Below are 19267 nucleotides of genomic sequence, written 5' to 3' on the forward strand. Positions count from 1 at the left end.
ACAAGATTTCCGTTTCTTTTTTATTCTGGTATCTTTTGTCGCATAATATTAACATTTTGCGGGGCTTATTGAGTCGGTTGTAACCGTGAACAGCCCACATCTTTGGCAACCATACAAGTAGACTTAAAATTGTATGCTTTAATAAATGGAATGCATTTGGTATTTCCTTTATAATGCTTTAATGATCTGAAACCTTTGTGTGGGACAAATATGCCAGTACAATGTTGGCAACAAGATTCACTTGATATAATTGGAAATTATTGGAATGCAACACAAACTTTTTCTTCTTTTTTAATTCCTTTAAAACAAATCTAATTGTGTTTATTTTTTCCTAGCTGTTACTTTTTTCTCTTTGTTCTCTATTTACTTTATTCCCTTTGTTTCTTTCTTTTCTTTTTTTCTGAAATTTTCCTCCTTTTTTCTCTTCCTTTTGTTTATTTTTTTCTCAGCTTTTCACTACTTTTTCATTTTGGTATTTTTTTTTTCTTTTTTGTTCTATTCCACCTTCCTTTAAGTCATTCTGTGCATAATTTTACATAATATTTGGCAATGTAGGGATGAAAGACGCAAAAACAAACCTGAAGAGCCGTTTGGGACCCGAAAGAGCCGGGTTCTCTTTAGTGAGCCGAGCCGAAGAAGCCGGTTCTCGAAAAACTCCACTGACTTTACTCAACTTCATTCTCTTTCGACATTGATTTCAAAATACTGCATTTAGAACACAGCGTCAGGGGAACCCGTATATTTTTAACTTCATGCACTGTAACTTTGACTTAATTCGCTTCTTAATTAGCAATTTCGAGCCCTGATTTTTGTGAGTTGGCTAGATTTTCTTTTGCGCCTGACGAGTGCGCTGTTTTGCAGGAGCAGTACGTCTTCATCCACGACGCCATCTTGGAGGCCTGTCTCTGCGGCGACACCACCGTCCCTGCCGGACAGTTCCGGTCCGTTTACTACGACATGAACCGCCTGGACCCCCAGACCAACTCCAGCCCCATCAAGGAGGAGTTCCGGGTAGGTCACTCTCTCAATAAGTGAGTGTCAAATTGAGTGCCCCCTAGTGGTACAATTCGGAAAAAACATTGATTTAAATACTTGAGCTATCGTACCAATATTAATCAATAAGTGAGGGACCGTGTGTCACATTGAGTGCCCCCTAGTGGTACAATTCGGAAAAAACATTGATTTAAATACTTGAGCTATTGTACCAATATTAATCAATAAGTGAGGGACCGTGTGTCATATTGAGTGCCCCCTAGTGATACAATTCGGAAAAAACATTGATTTAAATACTTGAACTATCGTACCAATATTAATTAATAAGTGAGGGACCGTGTGTCACATTGAGTGCCCCCTAGTGGTACAATTCGGAAAAAACATTGATTTTAATACTTGAACTATCGTACCGATATTAATCAATAAGTGAGGGGACCATGTGTCATATTGAGTGCCCCCTAGTGGTACATTTCAGAAAAAAACATTTGTGGATAATGGCTCTGACAGTGGTGTGCTGGAGTCTTACAGCTTTGAAAATTGTTTTGTGACCTTTTCCGGACTGATAGATTTCAATCACTTTTTTTCTCATCCTTTTCTGGAATTTTCTTAGATAGTGGCAAGTCTATTGAGTTCTTGAGATTTATTTTTCTTCTACATAGAGCCAACCTTCCCATGCTGTTTGTACTTGGTCCAAATCTTCGGTCCAGCTGACTGTGAACAGCCCACATCTTTGGCAACCATACAAGTAGAGTTAAAATTGTATGATTTAATACACAGTTGTCAAACAGGCGGCCCGGGGGCCAGATCAGGCTCGCTAAGGGATTGAATCCGGGTTGCGAGACAACACTCAAAGAAGCGCGAGAGAAAAAGAAGCAGCGGGTTGAAATATGTCAACTTGATGTTGCCAAAGCCAGGTGCCTCGAACAAATGCTGTACTTGTATTTCTTTCTTTCTCTTTTTCTCTCTCTCTCTCTTCCTCCCTTTTTCTCCCACTCTTTCACTCTCTCTGTTTCTCTTTTTTCTCTTTTTTTGTTCCTCTTGGTCTTTTTCTATCTTTTTACGTTCTTTTGCTCTCTTCCTTTTTTCCTTTTCTCACTTTCTCTCTCTCTCTTCCATTCTCCTTTTTTCTTTCTTTCCTTCTCCTTTCTCTCCTTCTCTCTTTCACTCTATTTCTCTTTTTTCCCCTCTCTCACTATTTCCCTTTGTATCTCTTGTTTTTCATGCTTTCTCTCCCTCTCTCTCTCTCTCTCTCTCTCTCGCTTTTTTCTCTCTTTCTCCCTTTCTCTCTTTCTTTGTCTTTCCTTCTCTACTTCTTTTGCCCTCTCTATCTCTTATTTCTTTCTCTTTTCTTCTTTCTCTCTAATCTACCGTTCCGGGCCCCGAGACAATGTGTGGCCCCCAAGTTAAAATGAGTTTGACACCCCTGCTTTAATAGATGAAATGCATTTGCTATTTCCTTGGGTCACTGAATCTGTGGGACATTAAGAATGCTTTAATAATCCGAAACGTTTGCGCGGGACAAACGTGCCAAAAAGACAGAATTCAGGTCAGGGACATGTACTTTTTCCTGGCATTGTAACTATATTTGTGTTTTGGGTTTTTTTGGGGGGTGTGGTTCTAGACTCTGAACATGGTGACCCCCACGCTGAGGGTGGAGGACTGCAGCATCGCACTTCTTCCCCGCAACCACGAGAAAAACCGTTGCATGGACGTGTTGCCGCCCGATCGCTGCCTGCCTTTCCTCATCACCATCGACGGAGAAAGTTCCAACTACATCAATGCCGCGCTCATGGATGTAAGTCCACCATTTTTAGTCTTTTCCACCGTGGTTTTATTGTCAGTTAGCAGCTCGTGAATTTAAGGTTTTGTTGAAATAGTTTGCTACAAATGCTTGGCGTTGCCGGGCATTCTACTTGGTCGAGGTTGTCGGGACTGTGGTTTGTTGGAAAAGTGCCAGGGAGCCACGAGGGCACAGGTGTCAAACAGGCGGCCCGCGGGCCAGATCAGGCTAAGGCAGGGGTGTCAAACTCATTTTAACTCTGGGGCCACACGATAGAACAAACATTCTGTCGGGGGCCGGACTAGTAGATTAAAGAGAATGAAAAAGAGATACAGAAATAAGAGAAAGAGGGAGGGAAAAGGAGGGAGGGTGGGACAAAGAGAAAAGAGATAAAAAAGAGAAGTCATGAGAGAGGGGGAAAGAAAGAGAGCGGAGGAAAGAAATCCAAACAGAAATAGAAAGACAGAAGAAGAGAAAAGAAAGCGCGAAGGGTAGGAAGAGAGAAAGATAAAAGAGAGAAAAGGAAAAAAGGAAGTTAGAGCAAAAGAAGTTAAAAAGATACAGAGAGAGGAAGAGACAGAGCAACAAAGGAAGAGAAAAAGAGAGACACAGAAAGTTAAAGAGACAGTGAGTGGGAGAAAAGAGGTGGGAGAGAGAGAGAGAGAGAGAGAGAGAGAGAGAGAGAGAGAGAGAGAGAGAGAGAGAGAGAGAGAGAGAGAGAGAGAGAGAGAGAGAGAGAGAGAGAGAGAGAAAAGAAATACAAGTACAGTGTCTTTGTTCGAGGCACCTGGCTTTGGCAACATGTAGTTTACATATTTCAACCTGCAACTCATTTTTCTCTTGTGCTTCTTTGAGTGCTGTCTCGCGGGCCGGATTCAATCCCTTAGCGGGCCTGATCTGGCCCGCGGGCCGCCTGTTTGACACCTGTGGGCTAAGGGATTGAATTTTCTTGTTTTTTTCTTTCTCTCTCTCTCTTTCTCTTTTCCACCCCTTTTCTCCCACTCTCTCTGTCTCTTTTTTCTCTTCCTTTGTCTCTTTCTCTCTCTGTGTCTTTTTAACTTCTTTTGCTCTAACTTCCTTTTTTCCTTTTCTCTCTTTTCTCTTTCTCTCTTCCTACCCTTTGCGCTTTCTTTTCTCTTTTCTCTCCTTCTGTCTTTCTATTTCCCTTTGGATTTCTTTCTTCCTCTCCCTTTCTTTTCCCCCTCTCTCACGACTTTTTATCTCTTTTGTTTCTCACGCTCTCTCCCCTCTCTCTCTTTTTCTTTCTTTGTCCCGCCCTCTTTCCTTTTCCCTCCCTCTATCTCTTATTTCTTTATCTCTCTTTTTCTTTCTCTTTAATCTACTAGTCCGGCCCCCGACAGAATGTTTGTTCTATTGTGTGGCCCCCGAGTTCAAATTAGTTTGACACCCCTGCACTAGGGAGTGCTAAAGAGCCGCTTGTAGACAAAATATATTTATCGATTTTGTTGGTATTTGTTGGGGGTGCTTTGACACCAATCCTACTTGAAAACACTCCCAAAAGCCTCAAGTACAACTGTGTAGGTTTTTACGAAAATCAGTTCAGTTGTTTCGGAGCCTATAAGCCACATACGTACACACACATACACGCAAATCTATTAATATACAGTATAATATTAGATTTAGATGGTAGCAGTTGGATTTTTGGGGGGTCTGTTAAATACAGAATCAACTAGAACGATTTTTTTTGTGCGTTTTCTACAAATACAGACTTATATTTAGCATTCTTTCAGAAATGTAGAAGTATAGCTAGCTAAATTTTGTTTTGTTCCAAATTTTACATATACCATCGCAACTTGTCGTTTTTGCTACAAATACAGAATCAGCTAGCTTTTTTGTTTATTTAATTTTAATTTTTTGGTGCAATTACAGACTTGAACCTAGCACTCGTTTTTAAATTTTTAGCAAAATATACAAGCCGCAGCTCGAATTTTTGGTCATTTTTTGATATTCGTAGCTAGTATTTTTTATTTGTTTTTCAAATTCTGTACTACGATTAGAGTATTGTAGCTAGCATTTTGTTTCCATTGGATGCTACACATATAAAAGTATAGTTAGCATTTTTTTTCAAACTGTACGCTATATAGTTGCAGATAGCATTTTCTGTAATTTTTGGCTACAGATATGCAAGCTAACATTTTTTTAATTGTTTTTTTTTATTTATACGCTACAAATACACAATAAATTGTTATTTTTTTTCTGTTGAGTTGCTTGATACAAATACTTTATCATAAATTGCATGCAAAATATACAGTAGCAGCTTGTTTTGGGTCATTTTTGTCTACCTTTTGCTACAAATACAGCATTTGTTTTGTCAAATTTTATGCTACATAAACTGAATTATAGCTAGCATTTATTGTCTCAGTTAGGCTGTTTTGTGTATATCTTTGCTACTGTAGGGAATTAATATCAAAATGTACCGTTTACCAAATTGTTCGAATGAGTTATCTGACTCCATTAACCAAACACAACCTACATTCACCCTTACAATTTATGCGCGCTCGTTTCTTGAGGGAAAAGATGAACAAGAAGGCGGACATTTTCACACGGGGGCAGATTTAATTTCATTAACAATTTTACTTAGTGTACTTTAGCTCTTTCCTATTGGCCATCTTCTCCCCGCATAATGGGGTGCCGGCTCCTCCCATGGGCGTGCCAAGGAAGCCCCCCCCCTGGGCTTCACCATCTCGTCGAAGAGCGTCGCGATGTCTGGAATACTCAAAACAACACCAAGCGTTTCTACGTTCTATTAGTGTTGTTGGAGTCTCTGGGAAGCCCTCTTCTGAAGTCCTTTAGCCGTCCCCCCGCATAATGGCATGCCGACTCCTCCCATGGGCGTGCCAAGGAAGCCCCCCTGGGCTTCACCATCTCGTCGAAGAGCGTCGCGATGTCTGGAATACTCAAAACAACACCAAGCATTTCTATGTTCTATTAGTGTTGTTGGAGTCTCTGGGAAGCCCTCTTCTGAAGTCCTTTAGCTGTCCCCCCGCATAATGGCGTGCCGACTCCTCCCATGGGCGTGCCAAGGAAGCCCCCCCTGGGCTTCACCATCTCGTCGAAGAGCGTCGCGAAGTCTGGAACACTCAAAACGACACCAAGCGTTTCTACGTTCTATTAGTGTTGTTGGAGTCTCTGGGAAGCCCTCTTCTGAAGTCCTTTAGCTGTCCCCTCGCATAATGGCGTGCCGACTCCTCCCATGGGCGTGCCAAGGAAGCCCCCCCTGGGCGTCGCGATGTCTGGAATACTCAAAACAACACCGAGCGTTTCTACGTCATCAGGGCCTTACGTCCCGTTCCCGCCGTTCCTGTAGACAACATTTTTCACCAGGGTGCCCTGACCTCGCACCACAGCCCAGCCAGTGAATGTCTTTTGTATTAAATGTCATTTTTATTCGATCGTATAAAATCCTTTATAGTCAGATGTATAAAATCCTTCACTACGAATACAGAAAATCCAACTTTTTGTTGTTGTTTTTCAAAGGTTACACTACGAATACTGAAGCTGTGTTATCACAACTGACTTCGTTGAATTAATCAATCACATTTTGTAACCAAGTTTAGCATCGATTGGCAAAAGAATCGTTCGTACACCATAACTTCGGTCGAAGCGACCATCTGGCACGTCAGCTTTGAATGGCAGATGGCGGCCTTCACGTCTCCTCGGACCCGATGTGGACTTTTTGCCAGGATTGTGATCTTGCGACTTTGTCCCTTAACGTATTTGTTTCTGTTTTTCTCGGCCGCCATCCATCCCGGCAGAGCTACAAGCAGCCGTCGGCGTTCATCGTCACGCAGCATCCTCTACCCAACACGGTCAAGGACTTCTGGAGGCTGGTTCTGGATTACCACTGCACCTCCATTGTCATGCTCAATGACGTAGATCCTGCGCAGGTATGCTAACATGTACACCAGGGGTCGGCAACCAGGGTTGGGTAGGGTTACTTTAACTGGATTACTTTCAATTACTTTTGGATTACTCCAATACCAAATATGCTAATAAAAGACAAAATAAACTAAATATGAATAAAATGATGACTCACAACACGTGGTAAGCTTTCTCTCCTGGCTTTGATCTCTTTGATCTCCGGCAGAACGAACATAAAATGCGACAGAAACAAAATGAAAATAAATCCAAACAGCTCTTCGGTACAGCTGACCGTGAACAGCCCACATCTTTGGCAACCATACAAGTAGTTACATGATCCTGTCTTTGTTATCAAGAGAAATCTTTCTTGTTGGAGCCATGATTCTTGCCAATCCATTTAGTTTTAACCGCTGACTAATGAGCAGATATCATCTAAGCTAGGTTCCCAATTAAGGCAAGGAAATTGACTGAGTGTGTCCTTATTTTCTTCTCAAAATGCGCTGATTCCATATTTTTTCCTCAGGTTGGAACAATTCCATAGTTAAACGAGTTACCACTGTAGTTGGGTTGCTTCAGGATTTCAGTATTGACCTATATGAAATTCCCATTTTGTTCAGACGATTTTGCACAGTTCTGTCAAATACATTGACTCCAACTTCCTTCCATTTCCTATTTATTTATCTTGTGCATTTTCCGTTTTCAAGACATATGACCTTTAGTTGTTTGTCTTGACACTTACATGTCTTCCTTGGCCTGCCAGTACTCTTGACTTTAACAACCTTCCCATGCTGATTGTACTTGTTCCAAATCTTCGGTACAGCTGACCGTGAACAGCCCACATCTTTGGCAACCATACAAGTAGTTACATGATCCTGTCTTTGGTCTCAAGAGAGGCATGATTCTTGCCAATCCACTTAGTTTTTAACTGCTGACTAATGAGCAGACATCATCTAAGCTAGGTTCCCAATTAAGGCAAGGAAATTGACTGAGTGTGTCCTTATTTTCTTCTCAAAATGCGCCGATTCCATATTTTTTCCTCAGGGTTGAATAATTCCATAGTTAAACGAGTTACCACTGTAGTTGGGTTGCTTCAGGATTTCAGAATGGAACAGTGTTAGGTATTTTATATTATCCCTTTAAAAGTTTGCCGATATGTCCAAGTCTCCGTGGAGGCCTCGGGTCGCTCTCCACATTTCTCAGCCCGAGGCTCTGACACAAGGCCCGCCCATCAAAGACCGAAGCCCTCCCACTCCCCTCGCTCCCCGGTTTTTCGGCGGGCGCATCTTTCATTCTGTATTCTCAGTGTAGCCCACCGATGCAGGAAGTGCAGCTGTAGATGGCAGCGAGGGAGCGCGTTGCGTTCGCTGTCACACACCAGCGCACGAAAACACACAACTGCCGTCGCCATTGTGGGTGTGCATGTTCTCAACTCTCTGCAACAGAGCTTGTTTTCTCTTGTTTGTTTGCCACCGTGTCACCGAGCTGCGCACAAGGGTTCACAGGGGTGCTGGAAATACACAAGATCGCTTGGATTTTGGGTAAAGTGCTTGTAAATGCTTGAAATTGTTGCCACAGTTTTCGGCTGTCGGACTCGACAGACCACGTGGTAAACGAAGAACGATCAAATATAGTAAAATAATAGTCGGCTTGAAAATGAAGGCGACACGGACGCTGCAATTGTAATTTGTCATGTGAGTGGTCATCGCCCCCTAGAGGTGAATTAGGACAGTTTCATTTATTTTTCTATGGCACATTCAGCTGCTGGTTCAATATTTGGCTCAGGGTTGGTCAGGTTTTCAGCGCTCGGTCACCTCAAACTGCAAAATGCTATGGATTGATTCACTCTGGATTTTCTCTTTTAAGGGTACTGAAAAAATTGGAAAATTGGCCTTGAAAGTGCTTGGAAAGTGCTTGGATTTGGAAAAAAAGTCTACAGACTTGGATTTCTCTCCTGGAATATTTTGTGCAACCTGCTTTAAACTTAAATGAAAAACATGTTTTTAAGACGTTGTTTTCTAATTGAAATGCAGTTTAGCTGATAGTGTGGTTGCATTTTTTTTTATTTTCAGAAAAGCTTATTTTCACTAAATATGGTCGCTGGGTCATATTTTCGGAGCAGGTCGTATATCGGCCACGCCCCAAAACATACACAACCGGGCAGAGAGAGTTGAAATGAGAGGGGACACGTTGTCTATTTCATCCAAACATTCAGTCGTGTTCTCTGAGTTGCCCTGACCCAGCCAAATTCTTATCAGTTAAGCAAATAGTTGGAGTTGCCCTGACCCAGCCAAATTCCTATCAGTTAAGCAAATAGTTGGAGTCCAAATTCTTATCAGTTAAGCAAATAGTTGGAGTCGCCCTGCCCTGGCCAAAGTCCTGTCAGTTACGCCCCTTCCAGATGTTTCTACTTTTACTCCACAATAATATGAGACATATGTACTCATGAAACGGGCCACCTATGGCTCGCGAGCCGTAGGTTCTCGCGAGTGTATCTTCACCACAACTTGGTCTTTTCTACAGCTGTGCCCTCAGTACTGGCCGGAAAATGGCGTCCACCGTCACGGGCCGATCCAGGTGGAGTTTGTGTCAGCCGACCTGGAGGAGGACATCATCAGCAGAATATTCCGCATCTACAACGCAGCACGGGTAAAAAAAAAAATAATAATAATAATAGTTTCTCTTGTTTGTCTTTACCCACCAACTTTCCTGCTGACTTGTTTTCTGCGGGTGACGATTTATTCTGCCGGCTCTTCCCACTCACTTGCCGCCATTTGCGCGTTCAAGCTGTGCAGAGGCCGAGGCCTTCTGGTCTTTTACTAGGACATTTTTCTCTTCTTTTTTTTTTTTCTTTTTTTCAGATAAGAAATTCAAAAATGTCAGAAACTCGTTTTTTCCGCATTGTTCTTTTCACATTAAATGAAGAATGATTTCCTCCATGTCACTTGCGCCTTATAATTTGTGTTAGTACCTACCAGGGTTTGTACGGGTGCTTGAAATCCTGAAAATCCTGGAATTTTACTGCTAATGGTCTGCATGTATATAGCCCTTTTCAAGTCAAGTCTTTTCAAGTCTTTACAATGTGCTTCACACTTACTTACTTGGGGCGGCAGTGGCTCAGGAGGTAGAGCGCTCGTCTTGGGATCAAGAGATCGCAGTTCGAATCCCGGCTCCTCCGTGTTACATGTCGAAGTGTCCCTGGGTAAGACACTGAACCCCCTAATGCCCCCGATAAGCAGGTTAGCGCCTTAAATGGCTGCACGGCCGCTATTGGGAAATGTGAAGCACACTGTAAAGCGCTTTGGGAAGTCTTGACTTGAAAAGTGCTATATGAAATGCAGATCATTACCCATTCACACACACACTCACACACCAATAGAGAGTCAGCCATGCAAGGCGCCTACCTGCTTATTGGGGGCATTAGAGATTCAGTGTCTTGCCCAAGGACACTTCGACATATAACACACGGGAGCCAGGGAATCCAACCTGCGACCTCTTGATCCCAAGACGAGCGCTCTATCTCTTGAGTTAATGTTATGGTTTTGAGTGCTTGACAATGCTTGGAATTGTTGCCACGACCATGTTTCCTGACTCCATAAACTACGCTTTTAAGACATTTTTTTTTTAAAAGTGCATAACCAAGAGGACAGCTCTATTTAGAAAGCCGGCTCCTTTGGTTTGGCTCACTGTGAAGAGCCGACTCTTCAGCCCCCAAACGGATCCTTTGATTATTTTGTTTTTTTCATTAATTATCAAAGATTATGCGCCAAATTATTTAGCAATTAATAATTTCATATGTTTTGCAGGGGATCCGCGAAAAACACATCAAATATAAATAAAAATATTCAAATATCGACCAAAATTGTAAAATACAAAACAATTTTAGCTTTTCCATCATAAACAAATAACAATAACACAAAATGCCTGAAAATGCAAAATAATAAAATGTAAATTAATTAAATATTAACTCTTCAGTCCATGAATAAATGCTAAAATGCAGACAAAATGAATATTTACAATGCTATTTTAACCAATTTAGACAATCAACATCATTAGTAAGAGTGACATTCGGCAATTTTTCTCTGTTTTTTATAAACAGATATTTAACTCAATTATCCAGCTCCAGACTTCCTGTGCGGAGTTTGTATGTTCTCCCCGTGCTTGCGTGGGTTTCCTCCGGGCAATCCGGGTTCCTCCCACATTCCAAAAACATGCATTTCAGGTGGTCGGTCCAAATTGTCCCTAAGTGTAAATGAGCGAGTGAGTTGTCTGTCCCCGTGTGCCCTGCGATTGGCTGGCAACCAGTTCAGGGTGTCCCCTGCCCACTGCCCGATGATTGCTGGGATGGGCTCCAGCACCCCCGCGACCCTACTGAGGATAAGCGGTGTAGCTAATGAGATGAGATGAGATTGCCCAACACCTATAGAGCCCCTTCCGTGTTTGTAAACATGTGTGAAATTTGTCCAGGAAAATGGCAGAATTCCTGTCAGTTTATAGCAGCCCATTGACACAAATCAATCGTAGCTCATATAGCTAAAATAGCTAAAATAGCTTACCAGTGCTGGGTCATTAAAGTAAACTGGGTCCATTTAACCCTACTACCAATAAACAACCTGGTAGTTACATAGTAATAACACACTAATAACATGATAAGTTGTTATTTTAGAAATAATATATATATATATATATATATATATATATATATATATATATATTGATATTATATTATTTGTGCAACAATCCGCCCACTCAGACATCTTTTTTTGCATATATATTGATATTATTTCTAAAATAACAACTTATCATGTTATTACTGTGTTATTACTATGTAACTACCAGGTTGTTTATTGGTAGTGTCGTTAAAGGGACCCAGTTTACTAGAAAATAACAATGACCCAGCACTGGTAAGCTATTTTAGCCATTTTTTTAAATGTAAATAGGAAAATCAAACCCAATGTAACAGCGAGATCTGAAAACCCACCACATCAACTTTAGATGTCGCCGAATATTTTTGGTCTCATCAAGGCCGATCGGCGACGGCAGCTATTGATCGGCGTGTCTGGGTGCGATTTAGAGTGTCTGGATCTCGGCTGATTGCTTAACCGCACGTCTCCCCCGGTAACCGTCCTCATCCGTCAACGTCGGTCACCCGGGAGGGGCCCGAGATGTAAATTGTGCATTTAACACGCTCGCAGATGCCACTAGGGGGCAGGCGAGCTGAGAAATCGGTGACGAACTGATATTTTTTTGCTTATATTAAATTTATACTCACATTTTTGTTGCGCGTTATAACAACGTTTTACGTTAGTTTATTCGCACAATCGAGCAAATATTGATTTGTTGACAAAAACACATTTGATCAGCATTGGTTGCAACGGGATTGAAACCTGGGTTGCGGCAATGAGAGAGGCAACTCCTAACCACTAGACCACTAGGGCTTTAGTTGACATAGGAAAGGGTATTACATTTTATCTCATCATCTATACTATTTTTTTTACTCACGGTGGCAAGTTGTGCAATGTTGTAATGGGGCATTATGGGAAAGAGTTTAGTCGAAACAATGTTGAACTATGTGGCACCGTGAGTAGGAAAAATAATGCGATGATGTGATAAAAATGAATGCCTTTTCCTGTGTCATCTATAAAAATGAGTTTTAAGTTTATACCAATTTTTTTAATGTAAAATTAGGGGTGCATGTTACAAAAGTAAATATAGTATTTTTACTGAGCGAAAGAGAAATTATGGTTTGAATGTGCCTTTCATACTACTGTATTTTTATATACTCTTATACTTTTGTACTCTTATATCTTTATTTTTATAGTATACTCAATAAGTGTGTGGTTTTACAATTCCACTTGGTGTTCAGAAGCAAGCGCTTTCAAGGTCAAAAGATGACTTTGACTCCCACATTCATTTCTTACAGAAACGCATTGTGTTTACAAAGTTTCAGTTTTGGAAGAGTTTGCCTCCCACATTCCAAGTCTGCTCCAGAGGCACAGAGAGAGCATTGTGTTTACAAAGTTTCACTATCCCTATTGCTCATTTATTCAACCCACACGCCATCTAGCGACTAACATTATACACTGCATTTAAATATGTGATTCCTGTGTAAACCAATCACATTTGCTTCCTGTGTTGATATAAACCAATCAGATGTGTAGTTTCCTTCTCGTGTTTCCCAAAAAAATGAGTGTGTTCTTTTCTTCTTTCTTACTAAAAAAATAAACATTTCTTGAAATGATATGCTTCATAAAGATGAATACAGTTTAGCTTAACTTACTTTCGGAAGATGCGCTTCAAGAGGTCCTCCTCCGTGGTAGTGATTGGACGAAAAAAAAGCGATCCAACCATTTTCTCAACCGCATCAATCTTTCCTATTCCCGTTTCATTTCAAATGAAACGTCTGGCCTCTTTACACTTCACACCAACCATATTCCTTCTTTCTCTCAGTTCTTTTTTTTTCCTCTTTCTCCTTTTTAATTCATTCTTTTTGTCTCTCGTTTCTTCTTTCTCTCTCATCTCTTTTATGCTCTCTTTTCCTTCTTTCCCTTGCTTTGCTTCTTTCACTTTTCCCCTCTTTCGCCCCCTCTTTTTCCTTATTTCTCTCCCTCTTCCTTCCTTCACTTTTTCCTTCCCTCGCTCACTTTCCTTCTCTTGCTCTTTCCTTCCTCTCTTTTGGCAATATTCTACCTTTTTCCTTCCTTCTTTGTCTCCCTCTCTTTTGCTCTAATTCTCCCTTTCACCCTCTTTCTTTCTCTCCCTCTTTCTTTCCTTCCCATGCCCACTTTCCTTCACTCTTTCCCACCCTCTTTTGTTCCTTTTTATACAGTATAGAATGTTTACACAAGTTTTAACCTTGACAACGAGTAATGTCTTTATCAAATTCATGATTTTTAATGATTAAATAATAAAATTAATAAAACTGGGAAAGGAATGCAATCATGACTCTTTGTGACACATTTGAATCATCTAACAATACCACAATTCCCAGCATTCACAGTACAAATAGAGCTCTCCATCGTTTGTGTTAAAATGTCTTGTATTTTCTTCTTGTGCTTTTTCGGGGGGGGGTCCAGCCTCAGGACGGGTACCGCATGGTCCAGCAGTTCCAGTTTTTGGGCTGGCCCATGTACCGGGACACGCCCATGTCCAAGCGCTCCTTCCTCAAACTCATCCGACAAGTGGACAAGTGGCAGGACGAGTACGACGGCGGAGAGGGAAGAACTGTCGTGCACTGCTTGTAAGTCTCTGGGGAAAGGACGCCCCCTGGTGGCTGTGTATATCGGTTGCAGCTTAATTTTGTTTAAAGCTCTAGTGTGTACTGTATAGCGTTAGCGCCAATGTTCCCTGTCATTTTCCTTACGGGTCTGAGCGTTCACACAAAGTCGGTGAGCAACGCTTGAAACAACAGTGAGCAACGGCAATCCCAAGTGTGGCAACTAAATCATTATCAAACATGTCCAATTCGGACCGCTTTTATTTTTTCCTACGGTTTCCTCCTCTAGCCACTCATGTAAGCCACTTGACTTCAGGCTCTGGCTCGCCGCTAGCCTCTATTGTTATTCTTAGTCTTTCTATGTGAATACAGCTTGCTTTGCCACTGTTTCCTTCTCTAGCCACCCATGTTAGCCACTATGTCTCACCACTATTGTTATTGTTAGCTGCTCCTGATACAACTCCTATGTCCTGTAGCTGACTTAAAATGATCCTTTCTCGGCCAAAAAAGTATCGAAGTTAATTTTACCAAGTGGTATCCTTCAGGCTTCCATAGTTCATCTCCTACACTCTGTCACTTTAATTTAGCTTTTATATATAATTAAACAAGCAAAATGGCTCTTCGTTGCCGGGCACTCTCCTTGGGCGAGGTTGTTGGGATCGTTAGTGAGTCGAGCCGAAAGTGCCGGTACTTGAAAAAGACCCGGAATTCCCATCACTAATTGCATGCCCAAAAAGGACCCTAACTCGTGAGCCAAACAACGCCTCCTGCCCGCCACTCGTATCCCTCCGCCCTGTAACAGCTTGCAAAAGTACGGCTTCCCACTGTGCTGTGAAAGAAATGCCGCCCGAAACAAATGGCTACAAAGAATTATATATATACAATATGCCCCGCCTCACCAGCCCTCACCACCAATGAGTGACGCCTATACGCGCACCGGCTCAGTCCATTGGATAAGTGGAACGCCAACGTTTTAGCAAACTGCAGTAGAATCCCTGGCAATCTTGACTTGAAACCTAGCTAAAAACACTCCCAGAGACCTAAAGTACAACTGTGTAAACCTTTACGATAATCGGTTCAGCCATTTTGGTACCCATAGGTCACATACGAATACACACATATTTAGGATTTATAAAAAAAGTTTGGATTTCGATTGAGATGAATGCAATACAACTGATTTTTTCTAAATGATTGAGGTTTGAGTTTTTGTTTTGTTATTTCAGGAACGGCGGCGGTCGCAGCGGCACCTTCTGCGCTATTAGCATCGTGTGCGAGATGTTGCAGCACCAGCGAGCGGTTGACGTCTTTCACGCCGTCAAGACGCTCAGGAACAACAAACCCAACATGGTCGACCTGCTGGTGAGCATTAGCAATTACTGGGTTCGTACGGGTGCTTGAAATCCTCGAGGATACTTCGATTATTATGTTGTGTTTTCAAAGATTAAAAATACCTTTGTTTTTGGGTGAAGTGCCTGTAAATGCTTGAAATTGTTGTTTCAGAACAAGGCTGCTTAAAATGTACGCTGGCATGAGTTTGTAAGAGTATATGACTGAGATTTCCTTTTTATCTTTTATTACTTTGCTTATATGTCATTGCCCAATTTGTTTGAAGGGTCGAGCGCCTTCGTCGGAAGATATTAATTAGCATTAGCCTTAAGCTAATATGAATGGTTCTACTGTATGACTGAAAAGTTTTGTTTTGTGTCTTTGCTTCCATGTCATCGCCAATCAGTTTGTTTTCGGAGCAGACCTTATTGTGTTGAAGATAAGACCAATTTGTTGAATTGTCTCGTACGTGTTCAAAGAAATGCAGGAATCAAAATGACGTTAGAGGGAGTTCTTTTTATTGATACACAATTTCAACAAGAGACTCAGCGAATCAAAGATATGCGTGTGTCTTTATAGTTTTCAACATAGCACGTGTACCCGGTTTGGCCCCGTCCCTTTTCACGCCTGAAGGCGTACATGCCCAGGGTTCTGTCCTTATTTGGAAGTGTTTTTAAGTTTATGCCCTTTGCCGTTATCTCTTGTCCTCCCTTGAGGAGGATTGTTTATACTAATTCGTCCACCGAGACCTTCGCGAGATGTAAACAACATTTCTCCCAACTGTAAGCAAGTCTTTCTACACTTCTTTCTAAATGTATGCAAATCTATTCTACAAATGCAAGTTTATTTTCTACAACAATTGCCTACCCCAAAATATGTAAGACAAGATGCAGGGAGACGTCTTGGTGGGAGAGGGAGAGCTCGTTTAATTATCTTCATCAGCGTACAAAACGGAGATCTCATTCATCCAAGAGACATTTGGCTTTTTATTTCCTCAGACATCTTGTATTACTTAACACGTCCCCCTCGCAATGACGCACGTGTTTATCTCAAAATGCGCGCTACCAGACAGAATGTTTTCGTCCTCTTTCGATTTTCCACAGTTCTCATAATTTCCAAAAACTCATTGGGGTCGGCTTGACCGCATGTTCCACGCCAAGAATGTTATTACTTGGTAGCCTAAGGCGATTAATAATAACATTAGCTGACATTTACACTCGGGAGAAACAAGCCTGGAATTTCCTGTTTTATAAACTAATGTGTTCTCCTTATGTAAAGCTCGACTCCAATAAAGCAGAACATTGTCGTCAGGTTGTTGCTAAAAGGCTTAAGACCCCTTCATCATCAACAGTTCTTTTGAGGTTGCAGATCGAATCTCAGGGGAAAGAGCATTCCACAGCACCGGGGCCCGGATGGAGAACACTCTTTAACCTGCAGATTTCTTCTTGGCTCTTGGGATCACTACCAGCATTTTCCCCTCTCCCTTCTTTCCTATCATTAATTCTCTTTGTTGATATATTGTGTGAGATCTTTCAATTGGCCTGGTTCATTTAATCTACTTTCTTGGGATTAGTCATTCATATCAGAACTCAAAGAACTCAAAATAATAAGAAAAGGAAACAGCGAAGGCTCCGGACCGGAACATAGTGGGGAATTAAATCTGAACAATATGAGGGAGCAAGTCCATGCATGATTTGGAATGATACCAACAGAACCTTAAAATCACATCTTAAGTTAACAGGGAGCCAATGCAGGTTAGCTAAAATCGGGGTCAGAGGATAAATAATACATGACTGAAATGCTTCTGTTATTTGTGTGTGTTTGCTTCCACGTCAGTCCATTTGTGTCCGATTTGTGGTTAAAAGGGTTAAGCCTTACCGTCATAGATGCTAATTAGCATTAGCCTCGATGGAGCAGCAATGTATAATCAGATTGTTTTTTTGTTTTTTTTTTACAGGAGCAGTACAAGTTCTGCTACGAGGTAGCTCTGGAGTACTTGAATTCCGGCTAACCGGGATCAACCAATGACTTTGACAACATGTCCGACGTGCCAAGCGTGCAGCTAGCTAGCGAGCTAACTCACCGAAACACACACTCAAACGCACACTTTTAGCCCCAGTCCTCGTTGACCCGATCCACGTGTACATAACAAAATGTCCTCCTTTCTTCTTCTTTTGTTGCTCTTTTTTCTTCTTCTTCTTGTTTTTTTGGAAGCTGCGCTGGAGATACAGTATAACGAATATGTCATAAACGAAAAAGTAACTAAAAAAAGTGGCCGAATGTTGCTGTGATCCGGCGAGCCGTGTCCGTCTGCTTCTTTGAATTATAAGAGGACAGAAAAAGTTCTCTTTGTGTGCATATTGTACAGATTTCGTGTGGATTATTTATTCTTTAGATTTGTGATTGGCTGTAAGTAAGTGACAATCATATGTTTATATCGTTTTGAGTTGATGGACCGTATAGTGTTTGTCTTTTTTTTTGTTTTTGTTTATTTTTTGATTTTTGTTTGACGCCTTGTAAAGAGAAAAGAATTCTATAAATGGAATACAATATTAAACTGGTAGCGATGTGTTTTTTGTGACGGTGCAACGGCGACATCTGCTGGACAGTTGTGTGACTGCACGCTAATTTTGTTAGTAGAATGGGTGTCACACTCAGTTTAGGGCGGGGGCCACATGGTATTAAAAATATTCCCATGAGAGAGAGAGAGAGAGAGAGAGAGAGAGAGAGAGAGAGAGAGAGAGGAGAGAGAGAGAGAGAGAGAGAGAGAGAGAGAGAGAGAGAGAGAGGAGAGAGAGAGAGAGAGAGAGAGAGAGAGAGAGAGAGAGAGAGAGAGAGAGAGAGAGAGAGGAGAGAGAGAGAGAGAGAGAGAGAGGAGAGAGAGAGAGAGAGAGAGAGAGAGAGAGAGAGAGAACAAAACTCAAAGAAAATAGAAAGAAAGAGAGAAAAGAGAGAGAGAGAGAGAGAGAGAGATAACAAAACTCAAAGAAAAATAGAAAGAAAGAGAGAAAAGAGAGAGAGAAGGGGAAAGAGGGAGAGAGAGAGAGAAATAACAAAACTCAAGATAAATAGAAAGAAAGAGAGAAAGAGAGAGAGAAGGGAAAGAGGGAGAGAGAGAGAGAAATAACAAAACTCAAAGATAAATAGAAAGAAAGAGAGAGAGGAGGGGAAAGAGAGAGAAAGAGAGAGAGAAATAAAACTCAAAGATAAATAGAAAGAGAGAGAGGAGGGAAAGAGAGAGAAAGAGAGAGAGAAATAAAACTCAAAGATAAATAGAAAGAAAGAGAGAAAAGAAAGAGAAGGGGAAAGAGGGAGAGAGAAAGAGAGAGAGAAATAACAAAACTCAAAGATAAATAGAAAGAAAGAGAGAAAAGAGAGAGAGAAGGGGAACGAGGGAGAGAGAAAGAGAGAGAGAAATAACAAAACTCAAAGATAAATAGAAAGAAAGAGAGAAAAGAGAGAGAGAAGGGGAAAGAGAGAGAGAGAAAGAGAGAGAGAAATAAAACTCAAAGATAAATAGAAAGAGAGAAAAGAAAGAGAGAAGGGGAAAGAGGAGAGAGAAAGAGAGAAATAACAAAACTCAAAGATAAATAGAAAGAGAAAAGAGAGAGAGAAGGGGAAAGAGGGAGAGAGAGAGAGAAAGAGAGAGAGAAATAACAAAACTCAAAGATAAATAGAAAGAAAGAGAAGGGGAAAGAGAGAGAGAGAGAAATAAAACTCAAAGATAAATAGAAGGAAAGAGAGAAAAGAAAGAGAGAAGGGGAAAGAGGGAGAGAGAGAGAGAGAGAAAGAGAGAGAAATAACAAAACTCAAAGATAAATAGAAAGAAAGAGAGAGAGAAGGGGAAAGAGGGAGAGAGAGAGAAAGAGAGAGAGAAATAACAAAACTCAAAGATAAATAGAAAGAAAGAGAGAAAAGAGAGAGAGAAGGGGAAAGAGGGAGAGAGAGAGAAAGAGAGTGAGAGAGAGAGAGCAAAATAGAAATAAAAAGGGGAAAAGCAAGAGAGTAAGAAGGAAAGCAGGCGTGAGAAGTAGAGAGAGGGAGAGAAAGAAGAAAAGAAGGAGGGAAAAAAA

The 19267-nt window shown here is 41.3% G+C and overlaps 1 protein-coding gene across 1 annotated transcript in view; it reads left to right on the forward strand.

Annotated features, from left to right (window-relative positions):
- Positions 1-17751, forward strand: part of LOC148376640 (receptor-type tyrosine-protein phosphatase mu) — a 366093-nt gene extending 348342 nt beyond the window's left edge. Inside the window, exons 28-34 of the mRNA XM_088349733.1 lie at positions 862-1011; positions 2615-2788; positions 6550-6681; positions 9176-9301; positions 13729-13892; positions 15092-15227; positions 17152-17751. Coding sequence (XP_088205859.1) covers positions 862-1011; positions 2615-2788; positions 6550-6681; positions 9176-9301; positions 13729-13892; positions 15092-15227; positions 17152-17205 — 936 coding nt within the window. The 3' untranslated portion in view covers positions 17206-17751. The remainder of the gene's footprint in view (positions 1-861; positions 1012-2614; positions 2789-6549; positions 6682-9175; positions 9302-13728; positions 13893-15091; positions 15228-17151) is intronic.
- Positions 17752-19267: the final 1516 nt, after the last annotated feature.

The sequence above is a fragment of the Urocampus carinirostris genome, chromosome 1 (genome assembly GCF_059441175.1).
Source record: "Urocampus carinirostris isolate Australia breed hairy pipefish chromosome 1, RoL_Ucar_1.0, whole genome shotgun sequence".
Taxonomy (NCBI): domain Eukaryota; kingdom Metazoa; phylum Chordata; class Actinopteri; order Syngnathiformes; family Syngnathidae; genus Urocampus; species Urocampus carinirostris.